Source organism: Natrix helvetica, assembly GCF_964273705.1.
Source record: "Natrix helvetica genome assembly, chromosome: 14".
Classification (NCBI taxonomy): Eukaryota; Metazoa; Chordata; class Lepidosauria; order Squamata; family Natricidae; genus Natrix; species Natrix helvetica.
The window spans coordinates 4,825,019-4,843,707 of NC_138564.1; the positions used below are offsets into that span (position 1 = coordinate 4,825,019).

At 44.4% G+C, this 18,689-nt stretch overlaps 1 protein-coding gene across 9 annotated transcripts in view; it reads right to left on the bottom strand.

The window, feature by feature from the left end:
• Positions 1 to 2,203: 2,203 nt before the first annotated feature.
• Positions 2,204 to 18,689, bottom strand: part of LOC309399220 (transmembrane protein 132D-like) — a 330,593-nt gene continuing 314,107 nt past the window's right edge. For all 9 annotated transcript variants that reach the window (XM_081966866.1, XM_081966865.1, XM_081966868.1 and 6 more), the window contains 4 exons: positions 12,770 to 12,975; positions 10,220 to 10,493; positions 6,999 to 7,190; positions 2,204 to 3,787 (listed from right to left, as the gene is read on the bottom strand). In XM_081966866.1, the coding sequence (XP_081822992.1) occupies positions 2,600 to 3,787; positions 6,999 to 7,190; positions 10,220 to 10,493; positions 12,770 to 12,975 (1,860 nt within the window). In that variant the 3' untranslated portion in view covers positions 2,204 to 2,599. The remainder of the gene's footprint in view (positions 3,788 to 6,998; positions 7,191 to 10,219; positions 10,494 to 12,769; positions 12,976 to 18,689) is intronic.

Sequence of the window (18,689 nt, forward strand, 5' to 3'; positions counted from 1 at the left end):
ATCCCAATTTAGGTGACCCTGAGGGCACAGATAAACCCCCAATTGGCCTCAAGGATCTGCTAACGACTAGATGACTACAAAGAAACACAATCCTTCTATTTCCCCATCCATCCACCTCCCTCCTGTCAGAAGATATCCATCCCCCCCTCCATCAGAACTAATGAGGCTCCTTGAATGAGAAGCAAAAATCGTTTCTTCCTCTTTTTCTTCCTCTTCCTCCTCCTCCCTCCTCCTCCTCCCTCCTCCTCCTCCTTCTTCCTCCTCCTCCATTTCTCCTACCCCTCCTCTTTTCTTTTCTTTCTTTCTTTCTTTCTTTCTTTCTTTCTTTCTTCTTTTCTTTCTTTCCTTCTTTCCTTCTTTCTAGAAAAAAAATAGCCCAGTTGCCTTTTGCCTTTTGAAAAAGCACCTTTGAGATTCCCTAGGACTTCTGAAACATTTGCTTTGGTCTACATCCTGCATTAGATTCCATTCATTCCAGAAGTTGTGAATGCCCCAACGCTGGAAGTCTTTAAGAAGATGTTGGATAGCCATTTGTCTGAAACGGTATAGGGTTTCCTGCCTAGGCAGGGGGTTGGACTAGAAGACCTCCAAGGTCCCTTCCAACTCTGCTGTTGTATTGTATATGTGCAAATCCTTCATTGGTAGTTAAAGACCACTAGGCATTTGCGAGATATTGAAACCAATCACCTACTGTATCTGGGAAGTCAGCATTTTTATGAAGCAATGGAGAGAAGCATTAACCTTCTCCCATTCTGGAACATCCAAAATGCTGGAAGCTAATCCTGATCGTTTCTACCTTGAATACAAAGAACTAACAAGCTCCAAAGTTAACATCTCTGGTTCCAAATAAAAACCAATTACAAAGAAGTCCATAACTCTCTAGTTTCGAGTCAGACCTGGTCATGTCCGAGAGATGTGGTGAGTTGTTCTAACTAGTCCACCTGTCAAAATTCACCCTCCCATATCTGGAATGACAGAGGGTATTTCAGAAATGGGGAGATAGAAAGGGGCAAAGAGAAAGGCACTTGAGAAAGTTCAGTCAATCTTTCCTTCTCTGATCATCAAAGAAGTCCATGAGGAATAGAATTAGAATAACAGAGTTGGAAGGGACCATGGAGGTCTTCTAGTCCAACCCCCTGCTTAGGCAGGAAACCCTACACCACTTCAGACACACAGCTATCCAACATCTTAAAAACTTCCAGTGTTGGAGCATTCACAACTTCTGGAGGCAAGTTGTTCCACTGATTAATTGTTCTAACTGTCAGGAAATTCCTCCTTAGTTCTAGGTTGCTTCTCTCCTTGATTAATTTCCACCCATTGCTTCTTGTCTTGCCCTCTGGTGCTTTGGAGAATAGCTTGACTCCCTCTTCTTTGGGGCAGCCCCTGAGATATTGCAAGACTGCTATCATGTCTCCGCTAGTCCTTCTTTTATTTAACTAGACATACCCAGTTCTTGCAACCGTTCTTCATATGTTTTAGCCTCTAGTCACCTCATCATCTTTGTTGCTCTTCTCTGCGCTTTGCTCTAAACTCTGCATTCAGATCTGTTGCAGAGAGCTTTGTAACACCAGATCTTTACCATTTTTTTTTACATTTCCACTTTTTCTCCAAGGCCAAATTATTAAGTTACAAAACACATTGTATCTTGATTTTTGTGGGACATGGACCTGATCAGAACCAGAAAAAGACAAATCTGAGAGAAGAAGGTGAGCTCTCCAATTTTGGGGCTAAAAATTCTGTGGTGCTAAAATTCCGTGCTGAAGTTCTATGGGGAAAAAAATAAAAAGGATTCCTAAACACAGTCTGAACGTGACAAATGGCCACCGAGTTTTATTTAATTAAAAAACGGGGAAGCTTTTATATTCCCCTTGACGAAGACTCAAGTTGCGATCTTTCCTACTAAATCACTTAGTAAATCTTCTTGGGGGGGGGGGGAACGAATGAAAGAAAATGGATAAATACATTCCACATTTTTTGGCACTATTTCTGGTGAGAATTAGAGAAATGAGAAGTACCAAAGTAAGTCCACCTTACGATTTTGTTTCTGCTGGTCCTTGTGGCTTAGACATTCTCCTCCATCTCACGTGGACTGAGATATGGCCTTCAACATTTCCATTTTTCCCTCCCGCCCACTGCCCCAAACATAAGATCCAGGTGCCAAACCTGAAATACTGAGAATTAACCAGCTTGAAAGCATCTAAACCAGGATTTACTTTTGGGTCTTGATTAGGAAGGATCAGCTCAAAGAATGAGATCTTAATTTGACTTCTCCTTATTTAATTTTTTTTTATTTTCCCTTGTGTGTTGGCTTCAAACACCTCTCTACAAGTCCCATTCAATATATATATATATTTGTTATTTGGGATTTTGATCATACTCTACATGTTGTCCATGAAAACCCAACAAACCACAGTTGGGTTGTGCGCTAAGTTCTATTTTTTTTCCTTCTCTCTCTCTCTCTCTCTCTCTCTCTCTCTCTCTCTCTCTCTCTCTCCTTCTTGTCTTTGACTAGTATCTCAACGTAAAGGCAGAAAGGTGAGTGGGAGGGGAAAAAAAAGAAGAGATAAGAAAGAAAACCAAATCTTTTTCAGCTGTATTGTTACACTTTGTCATGGAGCTGTTCCATGTAGTTCCTTAGTTCTTTACATTCCCCCAGGTCCATGTCTTGACAAACCCATTTGATATCGTCCTCACTGCTGTTCAAAATGGCGTTGACTGTTGGGTAGCCACCATCCGAAGAGATGGTGGTGAAGGTGGTAAATTGGACTCGTTTCCGTTTGGAGGTGGGCGAGGTGGTTTGTTCGCTCTTCTGCTCCTTCCTTTCCGGGGTGGTAGAAGAATCTGTGGAAGATCGGAAGACTTGGCCGTTGAGGTTCTTCTGAGGGTTGGCACTGAGGAGATATTTGCTTTCTTCTAGATCCACGCTCCGGTCAATGGCCGTAATGCATTCCTCCTGTTGGGTGGAGAAATTGAGGTGGTTTTCCAGAAGTTCAGTTCTATTACTCAGTCCCACCCAGTCGTGAGAATGCCTCAGGCCTTCTTGCTCTTCAAATGGAGCCTGCTTATGCCTGTATTTCAAGGCAAAGGTGACGCAGTTAATGAGGAACACCAAGATGGCCAAGCAAAAGACACCGAGCAAAGCATACATCCCAATTTCCAAGTCACTTAAGCCCCTGGGTGTCTCATCGGGATCGTCCTCTTCCAAATCCCCATTGCTCCTGGGCAGGTCTACCTGAGCTGGAAAACTGGTGAAGTCTATCGGGAGATTTTGCATATGACCGTCGTCATCTAGGAGACTCTCGCGATCTTCTTTCTTACTCAAGACTGACTTCTGAGTGCTAGTTGTCCTGGTTTCTTCGTGTCCCATAGAGGAGCTGTAGTAAGGTCCCTCGGGACGAGATCTCTCCTGCAGGCTTGTCTTCTGACGGCGATCGGCGGTCCGGTTCTCCAGATGGACTCCGTCTCTGCCATGCTTGTTGTCACTTGGGTTGGGGACCGTGTCATTCTGGCCAAACTTGACCTTGATGTTCCCAGTACCCACCGCCAGAACGCTCTTCCTTTTCGACTTCTGGCACGATTCGCTGATCACCAGCTCGACTTTCACCAACAGACCCTGTCCTTCTGACTCGGCCACGAGGAAAGGCCATTTAAACTTGGGACTCTGGTGGATGGACACCACCTTCTCATCCAGAGACGTGGCCACCAAAGAAAAGTCCTTAGCGTCGTATATATCTAAGGGCATAACTGCTCCGTCACTGAACTGGATCCAGCAACTCATCACGGCTTCCTATTTTGGGGGGGGGGGGGGGAAGGAGACAGAATGATACTGGGGACAAACCCATCAAAATACAGGTCATCCTCAACTTACAACATTTCACTTAGTGATAGCTCAAAGTTACAACAGCATTGAAAAAAGTGACCTATGACCCTTCCAGTATCCCCATGGTTATGTGACCAAAATTCAGCCGCTTGGCAACTGGTTTCATTCTTATGACAGTTACACTCTCCCGGGGTCATAGGATCATCTTTCGCGACCTTCTGATGAGAAACGTCAGTGGGGAAACCAGGGTCACTTAACCTAGTTAGTGTTAGTAAGGCATTCACTTAACAACTGTGGCAAGAAAGGTCATAGAATGGGGCAAGACTCACTTAAGAAATGTCTCGTTTAGCAAGATAAATTTTGGCCTCAACTGTGGTCATGTCAAGGACTACCTGTATATAGTCAGAATGCAGACTTTTGAATAACTTACCATGTAAATTATTAATTTATAAAATTATTAATTTATAAAATGTATTGGGCACCCATCTTACCATAAATATATATATATATGATACCCAACACTGTCTGGCCTTTGGGTGACTTGGAGAATAGCTTAACCCCCTCCTCTCTGTGGCAGCCCCTCAAATATTAGAAGACTGCTATCCTGTCTCCCCAGGTCCTTCTCTTCACTAGACTAGCCATGCCCAGTTCCTGCAAGCATTCCTCATATATTTATTCTCCGGCCCCCTCATCGTCCTGGTTGCTCTTCTCTGCACACTTTCTAGAGTCTCCACATCTTTTTTGTAGTGTGGTGACCAAAACTGGATGCAGAACTCAAGGTGTGGTCTTACTAGGGCTTTATAGAGTGGTTAACAGATTAACAGAGTTGGAAGGGACCTTATAGGTCATCTATTCCAACCCCCTGCTCAAGCAGGAGACCCTACACCATTTCTGACAGATGGCAGCCCAGTTTCTTCTTGAAAGCCTCCAGTGATGAAGCTCCCACAACTTCTGAAGGCAACTTCTGTTCCATGGGTTGATTTTTCTCCCTGTCAGGAAATTTCTCCTTATTACTTAGTGGTATTTGCTCTCTCTCTCTCTCTCTCTCTCTCTCTCTCTCTCTCTCTCTCTCTCTCTCTCTCTCTCTCTCTCTCTCTCTCTCCTATCTATCATCTATCTATCTATCTATCTATCTATCTATCTATCTATCTATCTATCTATCTATCATCTATCTTTCTCCCCACCCACAGCACTTTTCTATCCATCTCCCCAAAACCACCAGGCTGGCAAAATCACATCTGGATGGTTTCCACGCTGAAGGACCAACAAGGTTAAGATGACAGAACTTGCTGAGATGGCTAAATTGACTCCTTTAATCAGAGAGAGAAAAAGACAATATCTCCGTTTATTGCTGACCAAAATCCCTTCTAGACTTTTTTTTTTTTTTTTGCTGTGAAAAACAGAAATGAATGAACTTGTGATTTACAGTTAGGATGATTAGACAGGATGGATTATAAAAAAGAGAGGGATGTTGTAACCATGGAGGAAGAGATAAATTGATAATTGGACTTATAACCGCCCTAAAGAATATATTGCGTGCTACTCCTTTGTAGCTTTTCTCCTTCTTTTTCTTTCTTTTTTCCTCTTTCTTGCCCTTTGAGTTTTCTTTTCCTTTTCTTTTTTCTGCCTACGTAATTAATTTATATTGTCTTTCAATCTTACTCTCGAAAAACACCTTTAATAAAAATTATATACATAAGGAATGAAGGACAGCCAAGGTTAAGGAACAGCTAAATTTGCAGTACAACCTGAGTGTATAAAATCCTCTTCCCCAAAACATGTATTTTTGGCAGGTGAGCAGTGCGATGTTGTATTATTTATGAGAGCTTACCAGAAGAAGAAGAAGAAGAAGAAAAAATACGTATTTTTTTTCACCCAGGGCTTGCTCTAGTTTTACCGCCCTATTTACTGGAACAATACTTCTCTATTTAGGAGTTCGGTGGCCTTCGGGGATGAGCACCTATAAATCTAAAATGTCCTTTTAGAATAATATTAACAATCGCACAAGGACAGCAGAGGGAGTTCACCTGCTCAGCTGGCAGAAGAGATCTGGAAAATGGTGGACCGTTGCCAAGGAACGCTGAAGGTTTGGCATCTTCTCCCTCTCTCTCTCTCTTTCTCTCTCTCTGATCCTTTCTCCCCCCCTCCCTCTCTCCCTCCCTCCCTCTCTCTCTTTCTCTCTCTCCCTTTCTCTGGTTCTCTCTCTCTGTCTCTCTCTCTCTTTCTCTTTCTCTCCCTCTCTCTCTCTCTTTCTCTCTCCCTCTCTCTTTCTCTCCCTCCCTCTCTCTCTCTCTCCCACTCTCTTTTTCTCTTTCTTTCTCTCCCCCCTCTCTCCCACTCTCTCTCTTTTTCTCTCTCTCCCTCTCTCTGGTTCCCACCCTCTCTCTTTCTCTCCCTCTCTCTCTCTCTTTCGCTCCCCCACTCTCTTTCTCTCTCCCTCCCTCTCTTTCTTTTTCTCTCCCCCTCTCTCTTCCACTCTCTCTCTCTCTCTGGTTCTCTCTGTCTTTCTCTCTCTTCCCCCCCTCTTTCTCTCTCCCTCTTTCTCTCCCTCCCTCTCTTTCTCTCCCTCCCTCTCTTTCTCTCCCTCTCTCTGATTATCTCCCTCTCCCTGGTTCTCTCTCTCCCCCCCTCCCTCCCTCTCTCTCCCTCCCTGTCTCTCTCTTTCTCTCTCTCCCCCTCTCTGGCTCCTTCTCTCTCCCCCCTCTTCCTCTTTTTTATATCTCTCCCTCTCTCTGGTTCTCCTTCCCTCTCTCCTTCTCTCTCTCCCCCTCTCCCTCTCTTTCTCTCTCTCTCTCTCTCTCTGGTTCTCCCTCCCTCCCTCTTTCTGATTCTCTCTCCCTCTCTCCCTCCATCTCTCTTTCTCTCTTCCCCTTCTCTCTGGTTCTCTCTCTCTCTCTCTCTCTCTCTCTCTCTCTCTCTCTCTCTCTCTCTCATGAAATGAAGTGGAAGGGAGCAAGGAAGAAATAGACATTAACACACTGCCTGATTCTCCACTTGGCTGCCTGTAGTTTCCTATGGGCCTTTAAAACACTCCCAATGAACTAGAGTCTCCATTCACCTACGGCTTGTCCAAGTATCAACGGAGAAGTAACCACTTATGCTTTAGAAAGAAATGTGCTCAGGTGGGACCCCTGGAGGTCCAACCGGAGGAAAGGAACTTCAGGTGTGAGGCTACTACCTGCTTTTCCGCTTGAAGCACTTCGTGGGCGATTGCCGTAGCGAAGATGGCTCTATTGCTCCCGGAGCTCAGCTGTAAGGAGAGCGAGAGGCCCGATACCAGCTGGATGCCTAAGTCAGTGATGGTCACCTTCTCATCCAGGACGGTCACCGTCTTCTCCGCCAATATGGCATCGGAAAGTGGGGACAGGATCTGCAGGAGGAAACCAAAGAGACGGCTCATCTCTACACTCCGAGGAAATCCCTTTTCCCAAACAGTCTTTGTGCCTCACTTTTGTCTATGTAGAGAGCCTTTATTTATTGATTTCCCCCCAGAAATCACCACGCTGTTAATCAGATCGCATCCCTGTAAAACAACAACGATACGTTACAAAGAGGGATTGGCTTGGGAGTTAAGTTTCAGGAAATGGGGATTGGGAAGGAAAGACGGAAAGGCAGGTGGGAGGGAGAGGGAAAAAGGAGGAGGAAAATGGGAGGGAAGGAGGGAAGGAAGAGAAGAAAAGAAGAAAAGAAAAAGAAGGGAAGAAAGAAAAGAAAAAGAAAGAAAAGAAAAAGGAGGGGGATGGGAAGAGAGCAAGAAAGGAAAAATAAGGAAAGAGGGGAAAGGAAGAAGAAGGAAGAATGAAGAGGGAAGGAAAAAGAAGAAAAGGAAAGAAGGAAGGAAGGAGAAAAGAGTGGAAGTAGACATTTGTTGGAAAAAGAAGGAGGAAAATGGGAGGGAGGGAGGGAGGGAGGGAAGGAAAGAGAAAAGGAAAAGAAGAGATAGGTTGGGAAAAAGAAGGAAAATGGGAGGGTGGGGGAATAAGACAAACAGAAAGTGAGAGAATGAGAAAAAGAGAGAAAGAGACGGAGAAAGGGGGTGAGAGCGAATAAGACACAGGGAGAATGAGAAAAAGAATGAGAGAGAATAAGACAGAGAAACAGAAAGAGAGAGAATGAGAGAGAGAGAGATGGAGAGGGGAGAGAGAATAAGCCAGAGAAAGAGAATGAGAAAAAGAGAGAGAGAGGTGGAGGGGGGAGAGAATAAGACACAGAATGAGATAATGAGAAAGAGAATGAGAGAGAATAAGACAGATAGAAAGAGAGAAAATGAGAAAAGAGAGAAAGATGGAAAGGAGGGGAGAGAGAGAGACAGTGAAAGAGAATGAGAAAAAGAATGAGGGAGAGAATAAGAGAGAAAGAGAGAATGAGAAAAACAACGAGAGAGAGAAAATAAGACAAACAAAGAGAGATTGAGAAAAAAGAGAGAAAAAGAGGGAGATGGAGAGGGAGGGAGGGAGAGAGAAAGAAAGAGAGAGAGGGAGAGGGGAGAGAGAATAAGACAGAGAAAGAGAATGAGAAAGAGAGAGATGGAGGGGGGAGAGAATAAGATACATAATGAGATAATGAGAACAAGAATGAGAGAGAATAAGACAGAGGAAGAGAATGAGGGAGAATAAGACAGATAGAAAGAGAGAAAATGAGAAAAGAGAGAGAAAGAGAGAAAGATGGAAAGGAGGGGAGAGAGAGAGAGACAGTGAAAGAGAATGAGAAAAAGAATGAGGGAGAGAATAAGACAGAGAAAGAGAGAATGAGAAAAACAACGAGAGAGAGAAAATAAGACAGATAAACAAAGAGAGATTGAGAAAAAAAGAGAGAGGAAGAGAGAGAGAGAGAGAAAGAGAGACAGGGAGAGAGAGAGAATGAGAAAAAGAGAGAAAGAACGAGAGAGAAAGATTTATAAACATGAAGCAATCCCGTGGACGAGATCTTGGCCATCCATATATATAGGTGACTTGAACGAATTCTCAGGAGGTGACAGGTATTCTTCCAAGTGAATGGACCAATTATCAATTTGTCACTCACTTCCTGGCTGCATTTCTCTCCCAAATATATTCTTTGTATTTCGGGACAGAAGGGAGAGTGAAGAGTTTCTGCAACTGATCGACGTCTTTAGAAAGAGTCGCCGAGTGATGCCATTCTAACAAAGCCCCCTCTTTTTAAAATATATTTTTAAAAAAGACTGATAAATTTGCTCGATGCAATGCGCGGGGTTGCCAAGTGCCATAAAAGCTTTTTGCAATGCAGGAGTGAGAGGAAGGGGCGGGGGAAACAACCACCCTCCTTATCTGTAGCTAATCCAACAGCATAAAATGAAGGTCTTAGTGCTTTCCGGGACATTCTTGAAACATAAAACGTTTCTTTCGGCTTTGTGCGATCATTTGGGTTTCTTTCTAGCAGAGTTGTCTGTTCCTTCCTATGTGTCCTCCTTCTCAAAGTAAACCAAGATCAGATTTGGGCTTTTTTTTTTTTTTCAAAAGAACTGTGGCTAAATATTCAGCGTTTTTACTACTTTAAGAGGCTCTTCTGGCTGGGAAATGGACCCCAATTTTCCTATCTGCTTCAGGAGTAGGTTGCTCCCGGCATGACTGCCGGTTCAGCATGTGCAAAACTTTTGCACACACGCTCCCTATCCTATCCCATCCCATCCCATAAATAATTCTATTCTATTCGCTTCTATTTTATTCTATTCTATTCCATTCCATTCCCTATCCTATCCTATCCCATCTCATCCCATAAATAATTCTATTCTATTCTAATCTAATCTATTTGCTTATATTTTATTCTATTCTATTCGCTTATATTTTATTCTATTCTACTCCATTCCATATTCTATTCTATTCTATTCTATTCTATTCTATTCTATTCTATTCCATTCCATGTTCTGTTCCGTTCCGTTCCATTCCATATTCTCTTCTCTTCTCTTCTATTCTATTCTATTCAGAGGAGTGGATCAACCTATTTTCCAAAGCTCCCCAGTGCAGGAGAAGAAGAAATGGATGGAAACTAATCAAGGAGAGAAGCAACCTAGAACTAAGGGGAAACTTCCTGACAGTGAGAACAATTAATGAGTGGAATGGCATCATTTCAGAAGTTGTGAGTGCTCCATCACTGGAGTTTTTAAGAAGAGATTGGACAGCCATTTGCCTTGAGCAGGGGGTTGGACTAGAAGACCTCCAAGGTCCCTTCCAACTCTTCAGTTATTCTGTTATTCAATTGTATGGATTTTGCACTTAACTAAACGTCCCAATTCACATGCCAGGTAGCCTGGAGCAACTTGTGGCCTTCATGTTTTAGTTGTGAACATCTCTAGAGCCTCCAGTTAGATGAAGATAGCTATGAATCTTTGGGTCTGATCTAGGAAGGAACCCGTCTTTTCACCCAGCCCTTCATTTTGCTCACCTGTAAGGTAGTCATTCCTAACTCCTGCCCCATTAGCACCTGTCCGTCTTGCAGCTTGGCGATCCTTGGCTCTTCCACTTGCATGAAATTTTTTACCAGGTCGGTGATGTCCACTTGCCAGTCGGAGCCTAGCAGGTAGGTAGTTTGGCCACTAGAGTCCAAGGGCTCAGCTACAAACTGGGTAAGGACCCTCACCGTGGCGTGTTGGTACTGGAGAGTGCAACCTCTCCCCTTCCTCTCATCCTCCTCTTCATCGTCGCTGTCTCTAACTGGCCTGTGGAGAGATTCAAGCCAGAGGGTCAAGCAAAACTGTCAGGCCTGTCTCTGTTCAAAACCCAACAAAGGAAAAACCCTCGACTCCATTAAAGCAGAGAAGAGGTACTTTGACTGAGGTTGAAACGATAGCGGCGGAAGCAAGGCAAGATCTGATTCAAAAGGAACGAAAGTTGCAGGTTGAAAGTTTCCCCAAATCCCTCCCCTCAGGGTTCCCAGGCTGAATGTCCAATCCACGTCCCACATAGTGACATGTGAAGCTCATCTTCAGGCATTTCGTCCATCTGGACTGTTGGCCTTGACTGGGTGTAAACAACTCCACTCAGCAACGCAGTAATTCTTGAGAGCAAACCTCCCTTTTAGTTCACATGGGCCTTTACCACACCAGCTCTCTTCACAAACCCCAATGCCATGCCTGTTCTGACCGAGGCTTCCCAAGAGCACGGAGCAAACTCCTGGTTCCACAAAAACCCTTTTATTAATTGGCTGTGAATTCTGCTCATTCACATCCAGCAAAGTCTTTCGAGGGAGGATTTACAGTCACAGACCTTCTGTGGCTTGGAGAGCTGCTACGCCAATATCTGCAAAACTTGGCAAGGAGCCTCGGAGAGTCACAAACCGATTAAGCAAATTAATTGTCTCCTGCAAACTCCACTCCCCTTTCGCTCCTCTTTTGTTTCCTCTGGGAGGGGCCATTCATCGTCCACCTGTGGCCTTACTCCCAAGTCGACCCCTGTTCCTTAGCTCTTCCCTTCTCCTGGCAGCTCTGCGCGTGCGCACACTGGGAACAGGCTCCACCTGTTCCTCTGGCTCACTGATGTCTGACTCTGAAGGCAGCTGATAACTGTCGGGCGGCCCTGGCCCCATCTCTGCCTCGGACACAGAGCCATCATCAGAGCCTTCCCCAGACTCCAGGACTGGCCCATCTTCCTCCCCAACCTCCTCGCTGTTTGAGTCTGCCACCAGCTCCACTGGCCACTGGCAGGCTACACCAATGCCCCCCAAGCATGCTTCAAGGGAAAACCCATGCTGGAGATCCAGCTGACACAACCTAAAAGTTGGTTGTGTGGCACTGTTGATGTTAAGACCCTAAAGACTTAGGCATGACCTTATCACATGCATGGCCTACTGCTTTGGGAGCTCTTCTGGTCCTTCCCCTCAATGAAACAACCTCTTGTCCAAAGTCCAAACTTGAAGTCATCTTCACTTTCCTCCTAAAATGTGCAGGTGGGAACTAAGCCCTTGGGCAGTCCATGAATTCAAGTGGAAAGCCAGTTGGATCCAGGGAAGATGTTGGACTACGAATGAGGAGATCTTGAGTTCTACTCTTGCCTTGGGCATGAATGTCAACTGGCTGACTTTGGGCCAATGATTGTCTCTCAAAGCAAATCATCTCCAAAAATGTTGTTAAGAACACTTAGCAAGCGTTGGCTCTTCTGTCCCAAGGACCAGACCATAGATTTCCACTGCTCTCCTCTCCTCTGCCTTCTGTGCATCCGCACGTCAGGCACTGAACCCAGCTGTTCCTCCTCTTCCTCATCAGTCATCACGTCAGGCACTGAACCCAGCTGTTCCTCCTCTTCCTCACCCCTCCAGACCAGGGGGCTGATGACTGTCCATCTGAGGGCTGATGGACAGCCCAGACTCCCTCTCTGTCTCTGTCTGTCTGTCTGTCTGTCTGTCTGTCTCTCTCTCTCTCTCTCCCTCTCCCTCTCCCTCTCCCTCCCCCTCCCCCTCCCCCTCCCCCTCCCTCTCTCTCTCTCTCTCTCTGACAGCCCCATTCTCTCTTCCCCCTCGGAGCTCTCAGTTTGCCTTGATGCTGACCCTGACTCCCAGCCTCCTCCTCCTTCCTCCTCCTTGGATTTGGCTTCTGGAGGGGCCAGCGGTCAACAGGCCACAACACACAGTCACAACCACAAACAAATTAAACTATAGTGTGAACCCAGGTTAACCAGATATAATATCCTGCCTGAGCACAATGTATGTCTTCTTGCTTATCATCAATAAATGTACATTATATCTATCCACAAAAGTTGGATCCCCGTTAGAATGGCAAGTATTGCCAGTTGTTCACACTTATTAGCAACCAGGGTAGATGGAGGCTGATTTCACACAACACAGAAATGCCATGTGGAAAAAAGATGGTCGGCTAGTTTGAGGAATGCGGTGTTGTGTGAATGAAGTCAATCAGTTGTTTTAAGGAAATTATGGAAGAGGAAAACAAGGCACGGCATGGTTTGATGAGAGCTCAGCTAGGAAGTTCCCAAGGGATCTCACCTCTTGTTAGAAACGATGGGGATCCTCCAGCCCTTGATCTGATTTAACTCCGTGTCAGAGACTTCAATCTGGAGTGGCAGGCGGGGAACCCACACAGTCAACTCCAAAGGGCTGTTCAGATGTTGGTATGTAAAATGAACCACTGCGTTCACTTTGCCTTTCATTTCCTTCCCGTTGACGAATACGTAGTCACATCTTTCTGACACCTGAAACAAGAAAGAGAGAAAAGAGAGAACAATTTTTTTTAAAAAAAGAATACTAGGATAACAGAAGAAGAGAGTTGGAAGGGACCTTGGAGGTCATCTTCTCCAACCTCCTGCTCAAGCAGCAGACCCTAAACCATTCCAGATGAACGGTTGTCCAATCTCTTCCCAAAAAACCTTCAGTGATGGAGTATCCACAACTTCTGGAGCCAAGTCATTCCACTCACAACTTCTGAAATGAAGCCATTCCACTGATTAATTGTTCTCACTATCCGGAAGTTTCCTCTTAGTTCTAGGTTGGTTCTCTCCTTGATTAATTTCCTTCCATTACTTCTTGATGAATTGATTCTATTTTATTTTTCTTTATGTACACTGAGAGCCTATGCACCAAAGACAAATTCCTTGTGTGTCCAATCACACTTCTATTCTATTCTATTCTATTCTATTCTATTCTATTCTATTCTACTCCATTCCATATTCTATTCTATTCTACTCTACTCTACTCTACTCTACTCTACTCTACTCTACTCTACTCTACTCCATTCCATTCCATTCCATTCTATTCTCCAGTCTTCAGGACTGCTGCTTTGGAGAATAGGTTGACCCCCCTCTTCTCTGTGGAGCCCCCCAATATTGGGACGCTGTTATCACGTGACCCCAAGCCTTTCATTCATTAGACTAGACTGAGAGCCTATGCACCAAAGACAAATTCCTTGTGTGTCCAATCACACTTCTATTCTATTCTATTCTATTCTATTCTATTCTATTCTATTCTATTCTATCCACTTCTATTTTATTCTATTTGCTTCTATTCTATTCTATTCTACTCCAGTCCATATTCTATTCTACTCTACTCTACTCTACTCTACTCTACTCTACTCTACTCTACTCTACTCCACTCCACTCCACTCCACTCCACTCCACTCCACTCCACTCCACTCCATTCCATTCTCCAGCCTTCAGGACTGCTGCTTTGGAGAATAGGTTGAGCCCCCTCTTCTCTGTGGCAGCCCCTCAATATTGGGACACTGTTATCACGTGACCCCAAGCCTTTCATTCATTAGACTAGACATGCCCAATTCCTGCAACTGTTCTTTTATGTTTTAGTCTCCAGTCCCTGAAGAAATAATGAAGTCTCAACAAAATGAGACACACCAGTAGAACAAAAGAGGAATGTTTGATGCAAGGACTCCTAGCTGCTAGGAATTTTGGCGTAGGTATTACTAGATCGTATCTTTATAAAATATATACATTTTCCCCCCATCCTTTCTAACACTGGTCTAAAATTAGAGACATTGTGACATTCCAACGCTTGCATCAGCACAAATCAAACCCTGAATTTCTGGTGGGAGTGGGAGACGTGGCTTTGAAACCTTTGAATAACTTTCAGAGATAAATTTCCTGAATCTACCGGAATCTCAACCAGAAGGTCTTCGGGAGAATCTTTCAAAGCTTCAGAGGGAAAGAATAAAGCCATGTCTTCCTCGGCCCGTTTTTCTTACCAGGGCTTAACCTTTGTCAACTTAAGATCTAGAGGAAGATGACAGATGGCAGAGAAGAATTGGGAAACCTCTGAAGGATGACTGGAAGAGTGGAGTGGGGTTTGTTTACTGTGGGGAAGAGAAGATTAAGAGATCAACCATCTTCTAACGGGAGAAAGGCCCTGAATGAAGATGTCCCCTGTGGCTTCAGGAGTATGAAAATAGTAAGAGAAGCATCTTAACAGAGACAAAAGATCATAAAGGGACACTCTTGAGTTGCCTTCACACAGTTCTTATCCTCTTGAAAGATTAAACTAGAGCCAAACGCGGTGGCTCAGTGGCTAAGATGTTGAGCTTGTCGATCAGAAAGGTCGGCAGTTCGGTGGCTCGAATCCCTAGCACTGCATAACAGAGTGAGCTCCCATGACTTGTCCCAGCTTCTGCCAACCTAGCAGTTCAAAAGCATGTAAAAATGCAAGTAAAAAAATAAGAGCCACCTTTGGTGGGAAGGTAACAGCGTTCCGTGCACCTTCGGCGTTGAGTCATGCCGGCCACATGACCACGGAGACGTCTTCGGACAGCGCTGGCTCTTCGGCTTTGAAACGGAGATGAGCACCACCCCTAGAGTCAGGAATGACTAGGACGGATGAGTGAGGGGAACCTTTACCTTTAAATGCTAGAGCCTGGACATCCCTTGTGAGAAATCTTTAGTTGCAAGAGGTCCATGTCAAATAAGGGAATGGGGCTAAAGAGCTCTTAAAATCCCTTTCTGATCTTAGAATCAGAGAATTAGAATTAGAACTGAAAGGGTTGTGTGGAAACGCTTAAGTCTAATCTCTCACCCTGGCCAAGAATTCCAGACAGAGGACCTTTGATCTTGAAGAGACCCAACAAAACAAAGCCACCACAATATCAGTTTTTGGTTCTTTGGCCTCGATCTTAACAGACTAACCCAGTTGGAAAGGACTTGGAGGTCTTCAAGTCCAACTTGCTGCTCAAGAAGGAGACTCCATATCATTTCAGACAAACAATTACCCAATCTCTTCTTGAAAACCTTCAGTGAGGGAGCACTCATAACTTCTTGAAGGCAAGCCGTTCCACTGATTAATTGTTCTTACTGTCTGGAAATTTCTCCTTAGTTCTAGGTTCTAAAATTTCTAGAGCAATCTTGTCTCAAGATTAGCAGTCAATGCAAACTCACAATTCTTGGCCCCAAAGCTCTCGCAACTCCATGTTCCTCAAAATCAACGTATCCATCTGTAACAGAATAACCGAGTTGGAAGGGACCTTGAAGGTCTTCTAGTCCAACCCCCTGCTCAGGCAGGAAAGCCTACACCACTTCAGACAAATGGTTATCTAATCTCTTCTTGAAAACAGTGTTGGAGCATTTACAACTTCTGGAGGCAAGATGCTCCATTGATTAATTGTTCTAACTGTCAGGGAATTTCTCCTTAGTTCTAGGTTGCTTCTCTCCTTGATGTGTTTCTACCCATTGCTTCTTCTCCTGCCCTCAGGTGCCTTGGAGAATAGGTTGATTATTCTTCTTGGTGGCAACCCCCTTGTGGCAACCTCTTGTCAAGGTTGCCTCCTTCTCTGAGCTTCTTCCCAATGTCAGTTCAATTATGACTTGGTCCCTTGGCTACTAATAAGTTCGGGTTTTCATATCTATCATTTCCCAGGGCTTTTTTGTCCCATCTGTCAGCAAAGATGACACACCCCTCAGTTAAACCCCAGGAGGATATATGCATATCCAATAATTTATTAACTCCCATTTTACAGTGGCGATGATTTGAAGGCATGATCTATTAAAACTCTCGACTGCTTCACTCTTTCTGTGTTTTTTTTTTTAAATCACCATCCATTACCAACTGGATTTCCCCCCCCCCCCCCCATCGTGCTCCATTATGTTCAGTACAAGTTCATATTATTGTTTTTGGAATACGCGGAATTTTGCCCCTACGTGAATTTAAGGCCCTCTTCCCCCCCCCACTTTTCTGTTTAAATGCAGATCAGATCTAAATCTTATTGAAACATCACGATCTGCAGGAGCATAATTTATGCCTCCCCGAGTCCCCCCCCCTCTGTTCCTTCCAGCCTTGCAGGCTGAAAAAGGAAATTTATGCATAGATCCTTGGTTTGTTATTAACGGGAGAAAGTCTGCTTCGATAAAATCTTCAGACTGTGTGTGTGTGTTACAATATTAGCTTTCATTCATTCCTAAGGATTCTCTCTACTTTCACCACACACCGCTGCTTACTTCTCATTTTGGAAAGAGAGAGAGAGAGAAAATCAGCACTAGGTTTTCCTTCGAAGTGTGGACAGTCGCAAAAGATTACTGTACAGCCAACGCCGAATCACGCACTGACAAGCATCACTAAGCCAGCTCATTAATTCCCATAAATGTAATCAACCACCCTGGGGAATTTCAAGAACAGTTTTTTTTTCCCGCCCCTCCAACTACCCCCCTTTGGAGGGCAAAATGCAAAAGCTATTTTAAATTTAATAAGGTAAAGGTAAAGGTTCCCCTCGCACATATGTGCTAGTCGTTCCTGACTCTAGGGGGCGGTGCTCATCTCCGTTTCAAAGCCGAAGAGCCAGCGCTGTCCGAAGACGTCTCCGTGGTCATGTGGCCGGCATGACTAAACACCGAAGGCGCATGGAACGCTGTTCCCTTCCCACTAAAGGTGGCTCCTATTTTTCTACTTGCATTTTTTTAAAAAAATATTTTTTGTTTTAAACATTTAAAAATAGCAACAAAGACAAACTTTGTAACTTAAAAACAACGTAGGAACTGAACGTTCTGCCTTATAGCAGTTACTTGTCAGTTAATCTTTACAGTTATTGTTTTCCCTCTTATACATTCCAGTTTTACATTTGTGGTCTCCTTATTTCTGAGTCTTTTCCGTGTACAAGTCCGTGTTTGTTCATATTGGGCCGTTATTATCAGGCAATCATATCACCTATGTTATATTGTATGTACATTTCTTACATTAATCTATCCATTATATCTTAATGTTACATTTCCCAATTTCTCGTTGCATTTTTTTAATGCGCTTTCAAACTGCTAGTTGGAAGAAGCCGGGAGAAGTAACGGGAGCTCACTCCGTTAGGCGGCACTAGGGATTTGAACGCCGAACTGCCCACCTTTTCATAGACAAGCTCAGCGTCTTAGCCATCGAGCCACTGTGTCCATATTTAAATTTATTACCGAGGCTTAATTGTATGGCTTTCGGTGGCTTAACAGAAGTAATGCAATAATACAAATGGCTTAGCGTAGGCTTTGGCTATCTCTTCCCCTCTTCCTCCCCCTTTTTTCTTTCATGGGTTGTAAGAGTTCTCAGCTTAATACTTGGTTTATTTTAAACCAATACTTGGAACTATTATATAGTTCCATATAGGCTCGGTTGTCTTGGAGGATGTTGTTTTTGGCAGGCGCGGTTGATGGGCGCGGTTTATCCCAGTGTCAATATTGGCTGTTGGCGTTTCAGGTTTTATTCAATTGGTTTTTGCGCTCGCTGGCACTTTCTGAACAGCGCCACACCTTGGTAAAAACATGAATTATGATGAAGGTGAGGCTAGCAATAGCCCTTAGACTTATATACTGCTTCACAGGGCTATGCAGCCCTCTCTAAGTGGTTGACAAAGCCAGCATATTGCCCCCAACAATCTGGGTCTTCGTTTTATCAACCTCGGAAGGATGGAAGGCTGAGTTAACCTTGAGCCAGTCAGGATCGAATTGCTGGCAGGGGACAGAGGAAGGAAGGAAGGAAGGAAGGAAGGAAGGAAGGAAGGAAGGAAGGAAGGAAGGAAGGAAGGAAGGAAGGAAGGAAGGAAGGGGCAAAGCAATAGGACTAGCACTTATATACCACATCATAGTGCTTTACAACCCTCTCTAACTGGCTGATTAAAGTCAGCCTATTGCCCCCCAAAATCTGGATCCTCATATTACCCACCTCGGAAGGATGGAAGGCTGCGTCAACCTTGAACCAGTCAGGATTGAACTCCTGGCACTGGGCAGAGATATGAATGAACAAAGGAAGGAAGGAAGGAAGGAAGGAAGGAAGGAAGGAAGGAAGGAAGGAGAAAAGGAAGACCAAAGCAATAGGAATAGCACTTGTATACCATTTCACAGTGCTTTTACAGCCCTCTCTAAGCAGTTTACAGAACCAGCCTCTTTCCCCCAACAATCTGGGTCCTCATTTTGCCCACCTCGGAAGGATGGAAGGCCGAGTCAAC